The sequence below is a fragment of the Triturus cristatus genome, chromosome 6 (assembly GCF_964204655.1).
Source record: "Triturus cristatus chromosome 6, aTriCri1.1, whole genome shotgun sequence".
NCBI lineage: Eukaryota > Metazoa > Chordata > Amphibia > Caudata > Salamandridae > Triturus > Triturus cristatus.
Window position 1 is genome coordinate 1741399118 of NC_140589.1, and position 21316 is coordinate 1741420433.

Consider the following 21316-nt stretch of genomic DNA (forward strand, 5'->3'; position numbering starts at 1 on the left):
GATTCTAAGTCATCCCAAAATGATTTACATTTGGTTTTTTTTGCAGTTTGTATGCCCAGGAGAGAAAGAAATGTATTATCCCAATTTTAAAGAGGTATCACATCCGTTTATGTCGAGTTGCATTGTTTTTTTTAAAATCATTACCTAACCCCTTAGTTTGCCTCACTGTGGCATCCTTCTTGTGGGCATGCATACGGAAAAGGAAACATGTGGCTAATGTATGAATAGGGGGGGATTCTTTTATTGCTTGTGGTTTGTAAAACCTTTTAGTAACACTTTTTTTTACCTTGTTTTTATGTATTTTATTATGTGCTTTTATGATCTGATTTATGAAAGATCGAATAAAGCTTTCTATGATGGTCAAAATATCATAATCTTTAAGCTTTGAGCTGAAAGTGAATGAGGATCTGAATTAAATACCACAGGAACCTCTACAGTTTCTTAAGAGCTTTTATAGGCCACCCAAGGGCATTTATAAGAATGATGTAAAACACCACATCCTCAAGTCACATTGAGTAAATCAGGCACCTTTAAATAGGTCATTGAAATCCAGACCACAGGGTTTGCAGAAATAGATAATATGAAGTAACACTCACCTGTACATTCGCTGTAGATCTGCTGTCATCACACCAATATCCACGTAGTTGCCACATCGGTTACTTGTCAAGTACTAAACAGCAGGCATGAAAAAAGAGCAGGCAAACATCTGAGTTCACATAAACTTCAGAACAAACTAAAAGTACTACTTTAATAATTAAAACGCACTGCCAAACAGACTAATGCATTTGTTTTGTATCTAAAGGATAAATATTAACATGCATCAGTCACATGCATCCATGTATACAGATATGTATTTGTTATGATATACTCGGCACTTAATTTACAGCGGTGTAAACCACACCATTAAAAGCACCACAACAATAATGGAAAGCAAATTTAAAATAAATCTGGATAAAACCAAAAACTACAGGACTAACCAACACAAACAGCAGCATTAAATCAATCGAGACTGTTATTTTCTTCATATGGATGGATTGTGAAGACTTAAGGCATAGGCTATTAGAGTACATCATTCAAGGAACTCCGTGAACAATAAGGAAAGATTTGAAACTTTTTAATTTTAGCCAGTATAAAAATGCAAATCTGTTTACTTTTATTATGAATTCTTCCTCAACCAGAAATGGCAAGCATTTGATTTTACAAATAAGCCATTCTTCAGCAACACAGGAAATAAAGCAAAACTAATATTAAGTAATGGCTCTCCTGTCTCAAATAATAATCCATTTAAATACAAAAGACTACACCTATATATTGCATTAGACTACTCCTAATCGATTTCTACAGGGCACTCTCAGCCAGGTTTCCACGTAAATCAAACAAAAGGTCGATTTATAGGGAAATTTCTTATAAATTAAAGCTGAATCCAGAATGCAACCAAATGAAAATTGCCAACATGATCGAGTCAACTTTTAATGTAATACTAATGTTTTATTTTGTTTATTACCGAGGCATTCTACCAGAAATAATTTAACAAATAAAGGAGGTGGTACTTTAGGCCCTTGGTGGGAGAATGGTTACACCAAAAGATGGTAAGGATGACTGTGATGAATGGGGTAATATAATGACAATACATTCCAATTAATATTACAGCATACATGTTTACAGTAAACAAGTTTACAAATGAAGGCACAAGGAGACAAATCTATGTGCCCAGTCCCACAGGATTGCTGATGAAGTGCGGAAACCAGGATGAGATCCCATGTTTTCAGTTGACAGCAATACAGATACATGACTCTTAAAACCATTATTATTTGTGTTATCTGCTGTTGAGGAGCACAGTCTACCACAGATATTGTCCAGTGAACAAAACCCTTTTGCAGTCGCAAACACTGTAATTCGCTAAAAATCCTCGGACTAGTCAGAAAAAAGCTTTTGTGATGCGTTCTGTAATGCATAATGGGGGGGTTGGGTTAGTCAAAAGAGCACCCCATCCTATTTCTGATGTGGAAGGAAATGTGTCAATGATTTGTGTTGCGGTTGCGAACCAATGACAAGTTACTGACCCCGAGCTTGCATGGTATTGGATTCTAAAAACAAAAGGTATCCCCTTGGGACAGCTTCCTATTTGTGAATCACATCAGCGGCCTTCAAGGGAGCAGGTAGCGGTCCATAGGAATGCCTGATTTCCCCAATACTTTCCCTAGTGGGAAACATATAAGCAACAACTGTGCCTTTAATGGACATATATTTCCTGATCTGGAAAGCAAATGCAGGGACAGAGGTCTGCTGAACCTTGCAAGCCTCCATCCTTGCATTTGCAGCCACTCACTGGAGGTGGGGGATGGGGTGAAGAGAGGGAAATAGGGGTGGTGGTTAGAGGCTGGATGGGGGAGGGCAACAATTGTGACCTGCATAATTATTATTTATTAGACCGTTATTACTGCAACCCCCTGGGAATTGGACTGTTGGATGTGTGTGAGTGGCGTTCTACAAGATTCCAAAGATTTCATCACAGGCCAAAAAGTCTTATTTGTCCTATGAAGATGTTTCCCATGTTCTATTCTGGTTAGTCTCTAAGAATGTGTAACCTTCGTGTTGTAAGAATGGGTATTCTATTCATAATAAAATGGATAATCTGTGGTCATGGTAGTTGGTAAGGTATCAATGTACTAAAAATTGATCAGCGGGTATATGATTAAGTATTGAAAAGGTGTGGTCAGAATATTTACTCATCTCTTTAGGGTAGTAGCATGCCTTTTCCCAACACAGATAATCTCAGCATGGATTTTGATGGCTTTTTTGCTGATCTGAAAACTGTTGGACAGGTTTATGATACATTGCCTCATGTTGTTTGTGATGTGGATGTATCCTTATTGGTTGTGGGTGTGTTTTGGTATAAAGGATTTTCTACCCCAATGCACTTTTGTTGTTTTTGTTTGTGGCATATCATATTGGCTAGTGCCGTAAGTAGTGATGTGATTGCTCACCACACAGCACATCACAATCTCTGCCAGGGTGTAACACCAGCAAACCCCAAACAAACCTGTGCTTAACACTCTGGTAGCTTGGAACAAAAGCAGTCAGGCTTTCCTAAGAGGCAATGTGTATATTGTTTATGCAGCAAATCAAACAGTAATAACGTGAAAACACAACTCAAGAAAAATAACACACCAAATAAGAAAGACAAAGTAAATTCTAATAAAATATTTTAGCTCAAAATAAAAAAAATCCAATAAGTAGAACCAGAGATGTGCAAATTCAAAATTGTAAGTGGAAACAGTGCTTAGAAGCACAAAGCTCCAAATCTGGTTGCATTGGACCAGGACAAAGTCACAAGTTCTGGCCAACCGCGATGGAGCACGGCCAGGATACAGGGACCAAGTTAGACCAGCTGAACAAAGAACATTTAATCCTGGCTTGCGGAGAGTTGAGAGATCCCGCACCGAGGATGCACCATGCAACAGCTTTTCCAAGGCGCTGCGAGGCTGTGATGTGGGGTCCTGTGTTGTCGTCGAGTATGGTGTCGATGGCCTGCGTCAATGAAGCGTCGGGCAGTGGTGGTTCCACGCAAGCTGCGATGCGAGGTTCAGCGTCAGGATGCGTCACACTGCAGTGGTTCCAGAGCTGCGAGGAGATGCACCTCCAGGCCAACTTCCAAGGGTCAGAGATTGGGGTGAGACCACTTGGTGGGGGCATAACTCACATCATACAGAGTCCAGGGGCTGGGCTCAAAGTGGATGGAGACTTTTCTGTCCCAGAGGCTCTGATCAGGAGGCCAACCAACTATCCTTTGGACTCTGGTGGCCCTGGGTTTGAGATGCACATCCAGTTCTTTCACTCAAGCAGCAGAATAGAAGTTCTTCTTGTAGAGCAGCACAGCAGTCCTTTTGAGTCTTCCATAGGTCCAGAGGTGTACTAAAGAGTGGGTCAGAGGGTCCAATGTTTATATCTGGTGCCTTCTTTGAAGTAGGAGTAGTTTCAAGAGAATTACCTTTGAAGTCCTTGACGTGTAATGCCTCCCCTGCCCTACTTCCAAGCTGGCTGCATGATCAATGCAGTGATAACAAGTCCTTTTTGTGAAGGCAGCGCACAACCTATTTAGTTGCAAGTGGGGCGGTACCCAGCTTGGCACTCCTCCATCCTGCCAGCTAATGGCCCATCCAGGCCCACCTAATCCCACTATTGTGTGTGTGGGGGGCGTGGACAGCCGCTGAAGATGACAGACGCCTAGAAGTGCTGCTCCTGGACCGAAAATCTTGTTGAATCCCCTGTTCCTTCCAGCCATCCACCCTTCCCCTTACCTTTGATCAGGCTAGCGGGCTGGCTGTGGCCTAATGAGGACTCCTGCAAGTACATGAGCAGAGGCGCCAACACGGATTGGGCTCGGCCAGTGGAGGGCCAAATGTGGTGGGGCCGCTGCTGGCGCCCAACGTACCTGAAGACAAAGGGGTCTGGTGGGTACTCTGGGTCCGGCTAACGTCCAGATTAATCACCCGCTACTGACCGGGCCACAAGATCACGGAGCTGCGTACTGCTTCCTGCCAGATATCGGAGCAGGTGGAAGGTGGCGCAGGGGGATCCCCTGACAGATCGGTCAGAGGCAGGACCCGACTGTTGGTGCCCGACGGTGCTGGCTGAGAGGAGAACTGAGGGGCCCTCTGGTGCTTTCTGGAGTCGGAGCTGAGCCATCTGCTACTGGCTCTGTAGCGGTCTGCCAAGATAGTTCCCAGCTACCTGCTGAGCCTCCGTATGTGGGGCTGGACTTGCTGGAGGCGCTCAATGGATCTGCAGGGAAAACAGAGCTGACTGACAGGCCGGATCGGGCACATCAGCAAAGGCCTGAGGAGGAGCGCCTCCTGCTAGAGACTGCCGCTCTAACAGGACCCACGAAGACAGGCCTGGGGTTCCGGGTGTATAGGACATGAGGGACACCACCCCTTAGAACTACTGTCTGCTTCCGCTGCGGCATCAGCTGCAATACTTGTAGATCAGACTGGCCTAACCGAACTTTGGCATCCAAGGTGAGAGGGGGCTGAGGTAGGCGGCGACGCCGGATGGCGCAGTAGGAGTTTGGCATCCTGTCCACAGTTTAACAGCATCTGCTATTGGCTGGGCCCTCCCCGGACTCACCTTCTAGGCAGGGGACACGAAGAGAAACAAAGCGTGAACATTGGGCATAGTGCGGCCCCTCGTCCTCGGAGCCTCTGGGACTCCTATCCTAGAAGAAGAAACTGTGCCACATGACACCAGAGATTACTAGGAGTTCTGAGGTCGTGCGGACCAGTGGCCAGCTGGGGGACCTGCCTGAACCACGGGAGAGTCGAGACACAGTGTCTCTAGCCTAGAGAGACGCAGTGCCATGTAACATATACAGGAGACCCAGCGTGTACAAAATATAAGAGGATACCATTCCTCAGCCCTCTGCATAACATTACCAGTGGAGAGGAAGAGACTAATATGATCTGCTCCCTACAGCTGAGGGCACCGTATTCTCCCGGATACGGACCGGGATGGCCTAACAAGAAAGGAGATTGCTTGTGTGCCTGAAAATAGGAAAGCCCAGCAAGTAGGCCGCAGGGAGCGCCAATACAGATCTTGGCACCGTGCCTGCAAACCCATAAGTGGCACAGACAATAGACACTGAACACCCAGCTAGCATGGTGTTGCGGTGGGGACTACGCCAAGGCAGGAGGGCTGCTAGGGAAATCCCCCTCCTTTCTTTCGGTTCCTGAAAGAGGCTTCTGGGTGCCTGATAGAAGACCTACTCAGTCAGAAACAAAGACACAAAATGGGCCGTACCAAAGACAAACAGGTGGACCACGGCCCCTCTGCAGGGATGCACACCAGCTCAATAGAAGGCTCTTGCCCAATAACTGGAGATGACGTTGTACCCCCTGCACAGGATCCTCCCCCCATTGATAAGTTCAACGTTATCCTAAAGAAAAACAGGGAGACCCGGATAGTACCGGAGCTACAGTTGGGCAATCTCACTACTGATATCTGCCTCTTGAGGGCAGACCACAAGACATTATCAGAAAAAGTCCAACTCCACTCAATGGCGCTATCTGAAATGACACCATGGCACATGCAAAATCGGGCAGAAGACACTGAAGGGCGCGCAAGAAGAAACAATATCAAAATAATTGGCCTGCCGGAAAATAGTGAAGGAAATAACCCCACCCAATATATAGATCAGTGGCTACGCACCACAGTGTCTCTAGAGGGTCTGACTGCAATGTTTAGTGTTGAAAGGGCACACGGGGTCCCCACTGGGAGTCGGGAGCCAGGGGCACCACTGAGGACAATTGTGGCTCCGATACTCAATTTTAGAGACAGAGACACCCTGTAACCATAAAGCACACAAACACGCACCTATACTATATGAGAATGCAAGAATCATGTTGTTCCCGGATTATAACATGCAAGTACAATGCCAAAGGGCCTCCTATTCGGGGGTCAAAAAGCACCTTCAGCATCTCAACCTGAAGTACGTACTTTTCATTCCTGCCTGACTCAAAGCCATCCATGAACATAAGAGCCACTTATTTGATGACTTTGAGTTGGCATGGTCCTGCATTGAGGCCAATTTCCTGGATCTTACAATTCTAGAGGAGCGCAGGCAGCCACTGACACGCAACCCATGGTGCAAATGAGGCAAACAATGCCATACGAGTCTCTGCCCACCCCAAAACAGAGGTTGGAAAGTAGGCGAACGGTGCTCCAGACAGTGGCCACTTTGAGAGACTCCGGGTCCCCAACTGGGGATGGATCATTATCAGAGGGAGTGATGCACACAGACTCTGGCAGCAGCCTTGCACTCTTCCCATCAATAACCACACAAACAGCTCAGGAGATGTTGGGCTGACAGTCACCTCCCGATGGTCTAAACACCCTAGTCTTCCCCCAAGACACTTGATAGCAAAAAGCTCACAATATACACTTACCTCACATAAGCTCTGATAACCATGCAGGACAGGGGTCAATCACTCTGAGGATTAAGTATGACTGACATGGATGGACGGATTCCACTTTTTAAGATACCTCATCATCATGGGTGCTCATCGGTTGGTCTTGGGTCCGGTGGCCCACCAGTATGGGATACAACTAAAGGTCCTGCTGGCAAACACAGATGACTAAGGCAGGTCATGTAACCCCCAGGTGGATGCATGCATTGTTTTGCAACGGTTGCCTTCTAAGACTTATTTTTGGTCGAACACAGTTTTTAGGTTGGATCCGGTGTTGGGGTTTTCGTTGTTCATGATGTTAAGGACTGCAGCGGGTGCACTTTCCCAATCTACACTAACACAACCCAATGTGCAACTGCCAGGGAGGCATACTGTCCACACCAACTCTAACGCGTATGGCCTTATTACACCACTATAACTTTGCAACATGTAATGTAAGGGGGATGATCTCAGTTTATAAGTAGCCCTGCATACATGCTCAGTTATGCAGGCGTAAATCCCAGATAGTATTCTTACAAGAAACACACCTGAACACACCAGAGGCCTGTAAATTTCACCAAAAATGGAGGGACAATTATACCATACTGCATACTCTGTTTGCGAGGGGAGCAGCGGTGTGGATAAGAGCAGGAGTCCCATTTTAGGTACTGGACCATCGCATAGATAGAAAGGGCAGGTACGCCTTGATACGAGGCAACTAGATGGAGTGCATGTGATATTAGGCAGCATTTACGCCCCAAACACTGACCAGGATGCTTTTTTGGCAAGAGTCAGTACAGTACTAGCGGACTGGTCAATTTTGTAGAGGAGACTACAACGCAGTGCTAGACACACAATTAGACCGCTTACAACCGCCGCTTCCAGGGGCTGCGACGGTCTGACAGGCCAAGGCCCTAGTAACATGGGTACACAGTCGGTCACTGGTGAATGCATGGCGCAGCAAGAATGACGGAATTGGGGGTGGAGCCAGGCCGGCGGCCAAGATGGCCGCCCGGGCTCCCGGCTCCGTCGACTCTCTCCCCTTGCTACTGGATCTAGCTGTCGGGGCAGCTCTGCTGACACTTTCCTGGATGTCGGAGAAGGACCTGTCCCACCGAGAGTTACTCCGGAGGCTCTCCGAGCTTCAGGGACGGAGATATGCTTCCCGGTCGGTGTGGCCTGCGCGGGTCCCGGAGCCGGGACCTCACGTGATACTGTAGCCGGCCGTGAGTGGAACAACAACGGCCCGGAAAAAACGGTCACCCGCGGGGGCGCTCGAACCCACCCTGAACAACAACCTAGCGTCCGTTGCTGAGTGCCGTCCCCTCATGCCGGACGGGCCCCCCCCCCACCCACCCGAATGCTGCCTTGCTAAATGTGGACGTGTGACGCAGCTCTTTGTCTCTCTGCTGGAGATTGGTACGACCCGCTTGCTGCTGTCTGTATCCCGCGATTCGGCTGATCGGGGCCGATTGCTGCATGGCGATTTGGAGTCGTTCGGACGCACGGGGTGGCGCAGATGAGACCTTCCGGGGGGCAGTTTGAGATGGCTATCACAACGTGTGCAACCGGGGAGACGTCCGGATGGCACAAATGATGGCGGCTCTGGTGTGAACTCCGGTGGCATTTATGCTGTGCGCCCCATTTGGTAGTGATACCCTCACGGAACCCTGCCCACCCGAGGCGATGGCGATGCGCATTTCAAAAGGAGTGCGGAGTTCGGAAGCCCCCTCCCGTGTTTTGGCAGCACAGCGTGTGGGTTTGGTTCGCGTGGCGATTAGACCCCGGCATAAGTGGAAGTATGAGAGAGCCTGATGCGATATTTTCACCGTGTGCCTTTGTCCAGTGACTCCCTCTACAATCTGTGGTATGGCCCGGATGGGTGTCTTTACGGGACCCTACATGTTGCTGCTGAGTGGACGTTGGTGCGTGGGGTCTCCTCGATCGTTGCAAAGGGCATCGTCGGAATGGAACTTGGTCCATGGACACATGGAGTGTTCGGGGATTCCATCGGATGTGAGGCTTGTGGGGACTCCTTTATTGCCCTCTCCCTTGTGGCTGACATCGTCGCGCAACCTAGATAAATTGAACTGCTCACTCTTCCTGAACCAGACTATGTCTTGCTGCGTGGGAGGCGGTCGTGGACTGTGAACGGCTGTGAAATGTGTCGTGTCCAGGTGTATTGCAAGAACTCCTACTCTTCTTTGGATATCCTTGTCTATTGTACTCTAGGTGTTTTGTTGGCTACGCTTTGTGCGGACTGGGACACGTTTCTGATAAAGGCCGGGTGGGGCTGGGTTACAAAATGGTGATTGTTTTCCTCAGATGCTGAAAGGGGGGTGACTGGGTGGGCTGGCGGGGCGACTACTGTTCTGATTCGATGGGTTCCTCGGATATTTTGCAACAGCGCTGATATACTTGTAAGCTACGGGGGGGGGGCCGGGAGCCTGTACTGGGGGACCCCCCAATATGTCTTTTTCTTTTATATTTCCTTCTTTTATATTTCCCCTTTCTTCTATATTTTGGGTTCCGTACACCGGGCGACAGGCACGCTGTTAAGGGGGAGGCCGTAGCCATTGGCAGAGGTGCAGGGTGGGGGGTTAGGGGAGGGGTACTATTGTTCTTTCCTTTTATGTTCCTAGGGCCTCTTTCTTATTCTTTGTGTCTCTTGGCCTTTTTTTTTCATTTCTCCTCCTTTTTACTTCTTTTGGGAATTGTTTAATAGGTTCCTCTCTATACGTCCTGGTGGTACAGATTACAGGGGTGGATGTTTCTATAACGTTTTTATGTTGCAGCGGGCATAAATCTGTATTGGGGGGCGAATTGTATTGCTCATTGTTTACCCTCCTTAAGGTGCGTCAACGCCAACGTCCCGCCTGCAGTAGTCCTGCCTGTGAATATCCTGAGCTATAGTAACCCCTTGCTTTTGTATTATTGGATTGTATGGCATCAGATCCTGTTCCTTCCTAAAATTCTAAAAGAAACCTCTTTCATCCTGGTGCCGATATGGTACCGATAATATCCTGAGTTACGACGGGGCATTTGGGAGGCGGGTTGTTGCACTCTTATGGCTTGATTGATTTGCTTCGACCGACTCTGTACTACTGGCCGGCTGTGATGGTTTCAGGCCCGGGTTTGTAACTGCTTTATGTACCAATAAAGGTTTACAAAAAAAAAAAAAAAATGAATGACGGAATGGGCGAATATATTTATTTTACACACCGACACAAACACACACTGCATAACCGCATACATCGCATCCTGTGCTCCCTCACACTAATGCCACAAATAACTCATACAACCTTTTTAGGGAAAACGCCATCAGACCATAACTTAGTGGCACTCACTGTCATGGGAGCGAGTACCTACACCTGTCCAGAAGAGGAAAAGTAATCCCCTACCACTGAAAAATGGCACCTTTCGGGCACATATGACCATCACTATTGAAACATATTTCTCTACTAATGCAAAAACAGCCTCCACACCCTAGAATGGGAGACATTTAAAGCGGTAATGAGAGGAACTGTGATTATCTCTTTAGTGGGAGCCACGACGTAATATCCTTCATGAGCTAACCAGCGAGGAGTCACTCTTGGGCTCTCTGGAAAGAGATGCTGTGGCTTCCCCGTCGGACTTGCAGAGCCTGCAGGAGGCACGTATCGAATATGCAGACCTACTGGAGCGTCTCCATGTGGTAGACTATCGCACGCACAAATGGTACACACGGAGGCGGATAGAGTAGGAGCATTACTTGCCAGATTAATCAGGGATTCCCTCCAACCCCGATGTCACCTATACTTGACATCCGTACCCCACTACGCACACATGCAGACACTCAATTTGAGATAAACGAAGCCTTCCGGGAATACTATAAACATTTATACACAGCCCGCAAGTGATGAACCCCCACGCAATAAATGACTTCCTTTAGGCACTGCAGCTGCCTCAGTTATCCACAGCGGACAAAGAGCCGCTTGGAGCACCGATCTCGGCAGCAGAGATCCTAGAGGCTATTAGGGTCCTGCCCCTCAACAAAACCCCAGGATTAGATGTCCTCCCCGTGGAGTTCTGTGCAGCTTATGCTACGTAATTAGTGCCCCAACTTGAGAACCTGTACCGCATTGCACTAGAGAGAGACGCCCTACCCCAACCACAATACAAGCCCTAGTAACATCACTGCCGAAACCGGGCAGGGGCCATATTGATATCACAGCGTACAGGCCCTTGTCACTTCTAAACACAGAATATAACATACTGAGTAAAGTTCTGGCAAGCCGTCTTCACCCCTTTCTCACAAAGCTCATACACGTGGATCAGTGCAGGTTTGTGCCCGGTCGGAGTACATCACTAAAGATCAGTAGGCACCATCAAGTGATGTGGGCGCTTCCAGACCACCTTCCCAGTGCAGGATGCCTTTTATTAGATATACGCCAGGCTTTTGACACCCTTAGTTGGGAGTATATCCTAACAGCCACTACGAGATTTAAAATTCCTAGTGGATTCCTCAAATAGGTCAAGCTGCTAAATACCTTCCCAACAGCATGAGCCCGTATGGGGGCACATATATCCCCTATTCTATTTGTGCTGGCATTAGAGCCCCTTGCCAAAAAGCTGCGCTCTGATTACTTGGGGTATCCTGATAGGACAGACGACAAATGCACGGTCCCTATATGCTGACGATATTATACTATACACCAGAGACCTCCGGTACATTTTCCAGACTGTTGCTCAGATATTCACCCAGTTGCACTCTGTACCCAGCAAGACGTACTGGATGGAAATATACAGAGAATGATCACCTCTCTGCGATCCCAAACCACTCTTTGGACATCGCTCCCCCTATCAGTGGCCGGGCGTATAGCCATTGCAAAAATGATCATGATACCACGCGCGCTATACTTTTTTTTTTTTAACAACTTGACCAATAGTGATCACATCCACAACCTTCAAAATACTGAATAAGATCCTGATTGACTTAATATAGGGCGCATGGAGGCGCCGAGTCAGCCTGGCGAAACTGCAACTGCTGTCTGATGCTGGTGGCATGGGAGTTCCAGACTTTAGGGCCTACTGTATGGCGAGCCAATTTCAGTGGTTTTCTTATTGGCTAGCAGGCTGCAATCTACAGGAGATTGCCTATACTCCTGGAATGATCGCACAAGGCACAATACATGCACGGTTATGTCCTGGGGGAAATGCCCAGACCACACTCCCACCATTATTGAAAGTGGCGCTGACTTATTGGAAACAAGCCTTAAAATACACAGCACCCACCACACCATATGCACCTAACATACCACTACTGGGGCTCCCTACCTCTGCTGGGGTACTGAATCATCGGCAACTCTCTAGGTGGGAACGGGTTGGAGTGTCCACTGTCTGAGCACTATTTGGTGATGGCACCCTACTCTTTCACACTGACTTTGTACACAAACAAGGGCTCCCTCGCATGTGATTTCTTTTGCACGTCAGCATAATAATATGCTATATTAAGCAGAACTGGGCTCCTGAAGGGGCAGAACTATCAACACATGAATTGGTACATTTGGTACACCTGATGGGTACCGGCAGGCACCTGACGCGGTTGTTATACCAAGGTATAGGGACACAGGTACCCTCAGCTCTAGGTGATTTAAGGACTAAATGGGACACAGACATAGGCAAGGTCCTCACCGACAAAGATGGGGCTTCCCTTCTCTCGCCTACCCGAAGAAAGTCTCTGTTAGAAATGGGGGTCTCTAGTCGACAATGGCTTGCACCTTTGTCCAAATAGGGACCCTTCAGGATAAGGGAGTTAAACTCCTAAAATAACCGCTGCTCACCCCTTGGCAGCTTGGCACGAGCAGTAAGGCTTATCTTAGAGGCAGTGTGTAAAGCATTTGCACGTAACGAACAGTAATACAGTGTAAGCACTACAAAAGGACACCACACCAGTTTAGAAAAATATCCAATATTTTTATATACTTAAGACAAGACCAAAAACGACACAAATCAACAATACAGTACTTCAAAATCTTCTTTTATCAAAATATGCTTTAAAAATAGTTCCTTGATGTCGATAGCTCCGTCCAGGGCTATCACGGTGTCATTAACAAATGAATCCAAACAGTTCTGGCTGACCGCGGCATCGCGGGCCAGCTACGGTGTCGGGGAGACCCGCAAACAGTACCTTTTAGAAATGCAAAGCGTCAATGACCTCTCGTTGAGCTTCCGAAAACACAGCGTCTGCAGGCCTCGGTTTCGGAGTCATCGGGGTCCTCGAAGTCACACGCGTTGATCTCCTCTCTATTGGAGTCAGGAGTGCGGACGTCGGCAGGCGTCGTGTGCTGCGGTGGGAAGTGCAGCTGTGCGGTGCCCTCAGGTCGCGGATCGAGCAGCGGCTCGGTGGCGGCGTCAGCTGGCATCAGTGAGAACCAGGGTCGCTGTGCGAGATGAAGGCGGTGCTGGCAGGTCACTGTGCACGCAGCGGCTTAGTCGTTGCTGAAGCACTGTCGTCGGCTGACGAACTGGACTCAATGGCACCAGCATCGGTACGCCAAGGCTGCGGTGTGGGATGAGGGCGGTGCGTCGTGTAACTTTACGAGCAGTGCCCTCGAACCACGGTGCAAGCAGAGGCGTCGATTTCGGCGTGGAGTGGCATCGTCTGGGAGGCCAAGGTGTCGTCGTGAAGCGAGGACACGTAGAGTGCAGTGCCCACAGGTCACAGTGCGAGCAGCAGCTCGATGGCGGCGTCAGCGGTGAGACCAGGGTCGCATTGCGGTGGTGCTCTCTGCGATGCCATGGTGTCGTCGTGCAGCGAGGCGGTGCGGAGTGCGGTGCCCACAGGTCACGGTGCAAGCAGTGGCTCGGTGGCGGCGTCAGCAGGCGTCGTCGGTGAGACCAGGGTCGCGGTGCGGCGTTGCGGTGGTGCACTCTGTGGTGCCTTTGGGACACGGAGTCTGCAGCAGCATCGTAGACGTCGCTGAGTAGCTTTTCTTCTGTTGCAGCACAAAACACATAGTCCATAGTGCTGAGGGCAGAAGAGATTGAAGTCTTTGCTGTTCCTGAGACTTCTTGAACAGGGGGCAAGCTCTACCTCAAGCCCTTGGAGAAACTCACAAAAGTAGATTGCAGAAAGTTCAGTCCAGTCCTTTCACTGCCCAAGACAGAAGCAGCCACTGCAGTCCAACACAGCAAAGCACACAGCAAAGTGGTAGTCCCTCCTCACAGCTTCTCCAGCTCTTCTTCTCGGCAGTCTTCTTGTTCCAAAAAAGTTCTTCAGGTCAAGGCCCAAACATTTATATCCCAAAATCCTTTGATCTCTTAGGCAGAGAGTGTCTGTGCCCAGCCAGAACCAGTCCTGCCTTCTCTGGTGTGACTTCCTGGCAGGAGGTGGAGACGGCATTGTCAGAGGCAGACCAGGCCCTTTGAGGTGCAAGGAAATCTCCTCCCCCTTCCCCCATCGCAGCCCAGGTATAGTCCTCCCTTTCCTGACCCACCTAGACTATCTGGAGCCACTCCTGCTCCCCAGCCTTCTATCATCCAAAACCCAGACAGGCAATCCACATTCCAGCAGAGGCACACGGGATGACTGGGCAAGAAAATACCTACTTTCTAAAAGTGGTATTTTCAAACACAGAATGTAAAAATCACCTTCACTAAAACATGCATCTTTAGATTCTGAGGTCAGGCATACTAAATTTTATTTTCCTACCTAGTTCCCAGGGCCAGTTATGTTTATAAGATGTTATAAACAAACTTCCCATTCTGTTCTATGGGGAACAGGCAACCTTACCATAGTGAAAAACGAAATGGGCTGTAATTCATTATCAGGACATGCCACACAGACCAGGGCATGTCCTACCTTTCACATATACTGCATCCTGCCCACTGGGGTACCTTGGGCCTACCTTAGGGGTGACTAACATGTAGAAAAGGGAAGGGTTAGGGCCTGGCAATTGGGTGCACTTGCCAAGTCGACATGGCAGTCCCAGACTGCACACAGGCTCTGCAATGGCCACATTTTACAGGCTGCTTGTTTGGGTGGCACAATCTAGTGCTGCAACCCACCAACAGCATTTGATTTACAGGCCCTGATACACGCAGTGCACTTTACTAGGGACTGACACATAAATCAAATAGGCCAATCATGGAAACACCAATCCATAACACAATTTACCACAGGAGCACTTGCACTTTACCACTGATCAGCAGTGAGAAAAGTGCGGGAGGGCAGAAAGCAAAAACTCTGGGGAAACACACCAAAAGATGCTAAGTCTAACAGTCTCTCACGCAATTCATGCTTATTCAATACATGATAACCCAAAGGGCATACCTCACACCACATTGACTACACACTATGTTTCCAGCAGTGGCAGTGAAATGCCTGAGATGTCCTGAGCAAGATGCTGAACTCTTCCACATGCTGTGGTCTTGCCCTGCCCTTTCCATCTACTGGACACAAATATTGCTCACACTACGGGAGGTGGTCGGGGGGCACACATGCACTACAGCGGAAGGCTGCCTACTAGGCCTATACCCACACCCTAATGGTTACAAAGTCCAGGCAAAATTTGTAGACCTGGTGCTCATATTGGCGAAACACCTTATAACTAGGTGCTGGATGTCGCTGCTGGTCTGGAAGGAGGAGGCATAGCGGTGGGGACTCACTGAAAGCAGGGTGCTGTGCAGAGAGGAACACCATGTGCTACGTAAGGTACCCATTACCTGTCCTGGGCTACTAATGGAATTTTTCAAAGCCCTAGACATAGATACACTAGATACACTCCATTTACACCCAGACGAAAAACAGGGAGCCACATCTAAGAGTTAGTATTGCCCCAAGACGCACACAGAACCCTGCTCCAGACCCACTATGGTAATGGGGCCGCAGGGGAGAACAGATGCCTTAATACGCCTAACCACCTCCCGAGCAATGCACATCAGAGATTAAACTCCAGGCCAGCCACTATGTTCACATAATGAGGACTACACAAGAGCATCCCTTCCTTCTCTTTTGATACGGAGTACGTGCTGATAGGGTGTAAGCCAATGCTACCATATTTTAAAGACAAAGCACAAGCATTTTAGCAATGATTAGCAATGGTAAAAGTGCACAAGTCCTAAGGGCCAACAAAAACAGGTTTGTAAAACAGTAGGGTAAAGGCAAAAGTCTTGAGCATGGCCCTGTAGAAAAGGCCAAGTCCAACAGCAATGCAGCCTTGTGCTAGAACAAGGCTGGGGTAATGCCCACATGGTTCCAAGAATATCCATGGTGTGGTTAAAGATTTACATCTCCTCTCTCAGGTAACAGTAAACATTAAGAGATGGTTAGGAGATCCCTCACCCCTTGCAAGGTATACCCAAACAAGAGGAATGAAGATGTGTAACAGTAGTTGAGGAAGGAGAGTGCAGCTAAGAAACAGAAACAAATTAGCAGAAAGAAGTGAATGGTTGAAGAGAAGCGACAAAGAGAAGGGTGGAGTGAATAAAGAGAAAGAAGGGATATTTACATAACAATTATGGTGGACGAGAGCAACATCCTTTCTTCCTATAGATTACTTTGAAAATATATCCCGGTCTGAAGGACCAGAGGGGCGGAGACTGTGATATAAATTAGTGCTTGCAAAACCGCCGCTCTCTATCAGCAGCCGAGAAGCCCGTTTGCCCATGAGGAAGTGCTGAATAGCACGAAACGTGTTGGGCTGGACTTTGAGATTTTGTGTGGCTTCAACTCCTGTCATTGTGCCGCAACCGCCATTAAAATTGTGGCATTACTACTCCTGCGTGGGTCTCTCCTTTTCGGGCGATATTTGTTGTGGATTCGTAGCGGCCACGCCTGGGCCGCAGAGAGTGCCTCGCTGTTTTACAGTCCTCCTACGGTGTGGAATAACATTGCCGCGTTGAGGACGGGAGCCGTGTAATGGAGGTAACAATGTGAGGCTTGTGGCAGGATTGGGGCCACGCATACCCACTTGGGTTTGACTTTTTGGGAAATGTTGCGAGGACACAGCGACTCACTGTAGTAAGATGCTGGCACTACAATGACCCTGAGGCCACGGTGTGGCCACACCCAGGGGAAGGAGACTGTGATATAAATTAGTGCTTGCAAAACCGCCGCTCTCTATCAGCAGCCGAGAAGCCCGTTTGCCCATGAGGAAGTGCTGAATAGCACAAAACGCATTGGGCTGGACTTTGAGATTTTGTGTGGCTTCAACTCCTGTCACTGTGCCGCAACCTCCATTATAATTGTGGCATTACTACTCCTTTTCGGGCGATCTTTGTTGTGGGTGGAGATATATATATATATATTATTATATTTATTCATGAATTTGACTTAGCGCACTGCTCAACGCGGCATTCATGCCGGTATTTTGCTTTGTATGATTGCATTGGATTATATTGAAAATAATATTTATATTTGTATATTTGTTGACATATTTATTGTTGCAAGCAAATATGATTCAATTTTGACATTTTAAACGACAACAAGCATTTATGCATGTATTATATTGAGTGGAGCCGAGTATTTTGTCTATCTTCATGAATCTATACAAGCACTGGCACTTTAAAAAGCGGGACAACTCTGTTGAGCGTTGTCATGTGATCAAGGCCGCTTATACGGCCGAAACGCTTAATGGCAGAAGACTGAAGAATAAAATAATTGTTGCACAATTGGAGGTCTGCACTCGTCTTTTCTTCCAAACAAATTGATTGTATCACGAGGTGAAGTGATATTTTACCGGCATTTGGACTGTCGCCGGTCAGCAGACCCCCTCCCGGGAAAAAGGCTCCATAGCAGACAGTCTGTCTGCCCCGACCAGGTTCCTGCTTGCAGTGCCGTGGGCTCGTGGCTCTCCCTCGGCGGGGACCTCTGGGGCACTAAACAGAGTTGGGGAGATATATCGTAGTTATAGTTAAGACCTAGTTTCCATAGGAAAAGCGATTTTTGTTTTTCCAATAACTTTGGCGCCGGTTGACGAATCTTCCCTAAACTTTCAAAACTAGTGATCAGCTCCAGTCAACTCCTGTCTTTAAAGTTTCGGAGTGATTCCTCAAGCGGGGGCTGAAAAAAAAGGGAGGTCCCAAAACACGTTTTCCCCATGTTATTTTCCATAGACAAAGCTACAGCCCGAACTGCTGAACGGAATTACACCAAATTTGGCAAAAAGGTAGGTCTTGGTTCAGAAAGAGTCCTTTTTGTTAAATGGTGTAAATCCGTTCAGTAGTTTTTTTAATATTAAAGGAAAAAGAACTTTATATATCTGGGCGGAGCCTAACCACATATCTCATCGTGAGATCTGATTGGCTGTCAGCACTTCATCCAAGAAGTGTTGGCAGCCATCTTGGGACCAATATACATGATAGCACCTCATTAAAAAGCATTGCAGTGAATGGAAGGTGTTGAGGGTCACCAAAAGGAGAACGTATAAAGGGTGATAAGACTTTAGTTACATTATTAATCATTTGTTGATTGTACCATACTAATTTTAGGAACTGTGGTGTGTTCTAAGGTGATTTTACCTGTGAAAAAGCCTTCTGCTGGGATATCATGAATCATGTTTGAGAGAAAACTTTTCTCATACTATTTTCACAGAGGTTTGGAAGGTGATCTAGAAGCTAAAATGAGAGCATATTTTCTGTAAATTCACATTATCTTTCTCAGTCATGTGAGAATGAAGTCTGACAGTCTCAGTAAAACATGTACATCCAACAAGAGCGGAGGCTGTCAGTCGATTCCTTTGTGTTCTACTGCAGCTTCCCAGAGTGTTCTAAAGAACAACTAGAGCGCTAACAGTCTTACTTATGACAAAAGTATTGCACACCTGAAGCCATCTTGATTGGAATAAAGTGGTAACACTTAAAACATTTAATTTGCAAAGGAACAAAATGAGGGGGTTCATTTTGCCATAGAAATTATGATTAGTGCTGCACAAAGAAAAAACAATGGGGCACATTTTGACTTCTCAAATCCTCTTCTATTTTATTAAAAAATTCTGACATGCAGACTAAAACATGCACTTTCAATACCAGCAGCAGACTTCCCTGGTGAGCAGTAGCTTTACTACAGTGACCTAATGAGCAACTAGAGTGCTAACATTCTGAATGTATGGCAAATGTGAGAAACATCTGAATGCCTTCTTGATGGAATCAAAGTAAAAAACTGAAAGTATTTCCTACTGAGGAGACTGCAGTAAATGAGGAAATTATGAAACTTCATAACAAATAAGTCTCCCAAGATGGCCACCAGAGACAAAAGAGCCCAAATGTAGTACAAATATCATCCAGATGTAGCCCACTTATAGCCCAATGACAGAATGTCCCAGAGTGTTCTAAAGAACAACTAGAGCGCTAACAGTCTTACTTATGACAAAAGTATGGCACACCTTAAGCCATCTTGATTGGAATAAAACTAGTAACACTTAAAACATTTAATTTAAAAAGGAATTCAATGAGGGGGTTCATTTTGCCATAGAAATTATGATTAGTGCTGAAGAAAGAAAAAATAGGGCACATTTTGAGTGACTTCTCAAATCCTCTCCTATTTCATTAAGAAATTCTGACATGCAGACTGAAACATGCACTTTCAATACCAGCAGCAGACTTCCCTGGTGAGCAGTAGCTTTACAACAGTGATCTAATCAGCAACTAGAGTGCTAACATTCAAAATTTATGGCAAATGTGTGACAATCTGAATTCCTTCTTGATGGAATCAAAGTAATAAAATGAAAGCATTTCCTACTGAGGAGACTGCAGTAAATGAGGAAATTAGGAAACTTCATAACAAATAAGTCTCCCATGATGGCCACCAGAGCCAAAAGAGCCCAAATGTAGCACAAATATCACCCATATGTAGACCACGTGTAGCCTAATGACAGAAGTGTGCAAAACATTGTTTATACTTAGTGTTTTTGCAGTTTTATATAGTGCAGACTGGTAAGGTATTGGAGTGCTTGACATGAGCATTGGTTACATCACACAAGGACAAATTAATTTTGGTTGTAGACATGGGGAGATTAAGTGATTTGACCAGAATCACAGAATGTCAAGCTGAAGCAGAAACTTCAACCTGGTTCCCAAGTTGCAAAGTCGGCCGCTCTGGAAGCAACACCATATCCTCTCCCCTAAGTGCAACATTTAATCAAGTGGTCAACTGGATAAAAAAAACAAAGATAACAAATAATTTAAAAGTGCTTTGTCGCTATTTGAAAACTCAGAAAATATGTCCTCATTTTAGTTTTTTAGAGCACTAACCATAATTTCGATGCCAATAAGACCCTCTCATATATGTAATTTCTAACGGAAATGCTCTAGGTATTACAGTTTTAATTACATCAAGATGGCGTCAGGCGTGCCACACTTTTGTAATAAATATAGAATGTTAGCAATCTAGTTGTTCATTAGGATACTGTTGAGAGGCAGAGGCCAGGGGCACGGGCGCAGAAAATTGAAGGCAGGTAGGAGGGTGCAGAGGCAACAATTTGACCACAATGGGCAGGCAAGAAGGGCAGTGGCAGCACAACAGACTATGGATGGCAGTGGTAAGGGGGTCAGGGGCAACAAACCAACAATACAGGACAGGCATGAGAGCCTGTGGCAATATAATAGACCATTGTGGGCAGATGGAAGAGGCAGTGGTACTACAACCATACATGCCAACAGACCCAATTCTGCCAGGAAACACCCAAAGTTTTAAAGCCCAAATGGGTTTTATTTGATCTGTCGCCTATCTACAATCTCCTCTTTTTCAATGTAAGTCAATGGGGAAAATCAATACCCCAGTTTTTTTTCAAAATCTCTCTCTTACCAAGTTCAAAATGTTAGCAAGTATGGTACATTGGATCATGGAAGGCAGGAGGAATTGGGGTAGGGACATGGACTCGGATAACAGAGGACAGGAGGGACATGGAGAGGTGCACCAGCCTGACCATACAGGGAAGGCATCAGGGTTTGCAGCAGCACAATACACCACACAGGGCATGCGGGACGGGAGTGCAGCACAACAATCCATAGAAAGCAATATGGAGGGGACATGAGCATGGACAACAGAGAACAGATGGGAAAGAGGCAATGGCAGCTAGCTGACCATAATGGACAGACAGGAGAGAAAGCTGCAGCATAACGGACTATAAAGGGCGGGAGGGAGGGATCAGGGGCATTACAATAGAACAAGCAAGCCAGGGGGGAGGGAATAGTGGTCTGCACATGGAAAACAGAGGGCAGGGGGCAAGGGGGCAGGGCAGGAGCAGCAAGCTGACCATGGAGGTCAGGCAGGATGGCTACTAGAAGCAAGACACACCATGGAGAGCAACAGTGAGACTATAATGGCATACACATAAACCATGGAGGGAAAGTGGGAGGGGGTCAGGGGCAGCTAGCTGACCACACAGGGA

At 47.0% G+C, this 21316-nt stretch overlaps 1 protein-coding gene across 1 annotated transcript in view; it reads right to left on the reverse strand.

The window, feature by feature from the left end:
- The window catches only part of NVL (nuclear VCP like), a 444777-nt gene that overhangs the window by 406313 nt on the left and 17148 nt on the right, over nt 1-21316 (reverse strand). The window contains exon 2 of the mRNA XM_085612998.1: nt 597-670. Coding sequence (XP_085469124.1) covers nt 597-670 — 74 coding nt within the window. The remainder of the gene's footprint in view (nt 1-596; nt 671-21316) is intronic.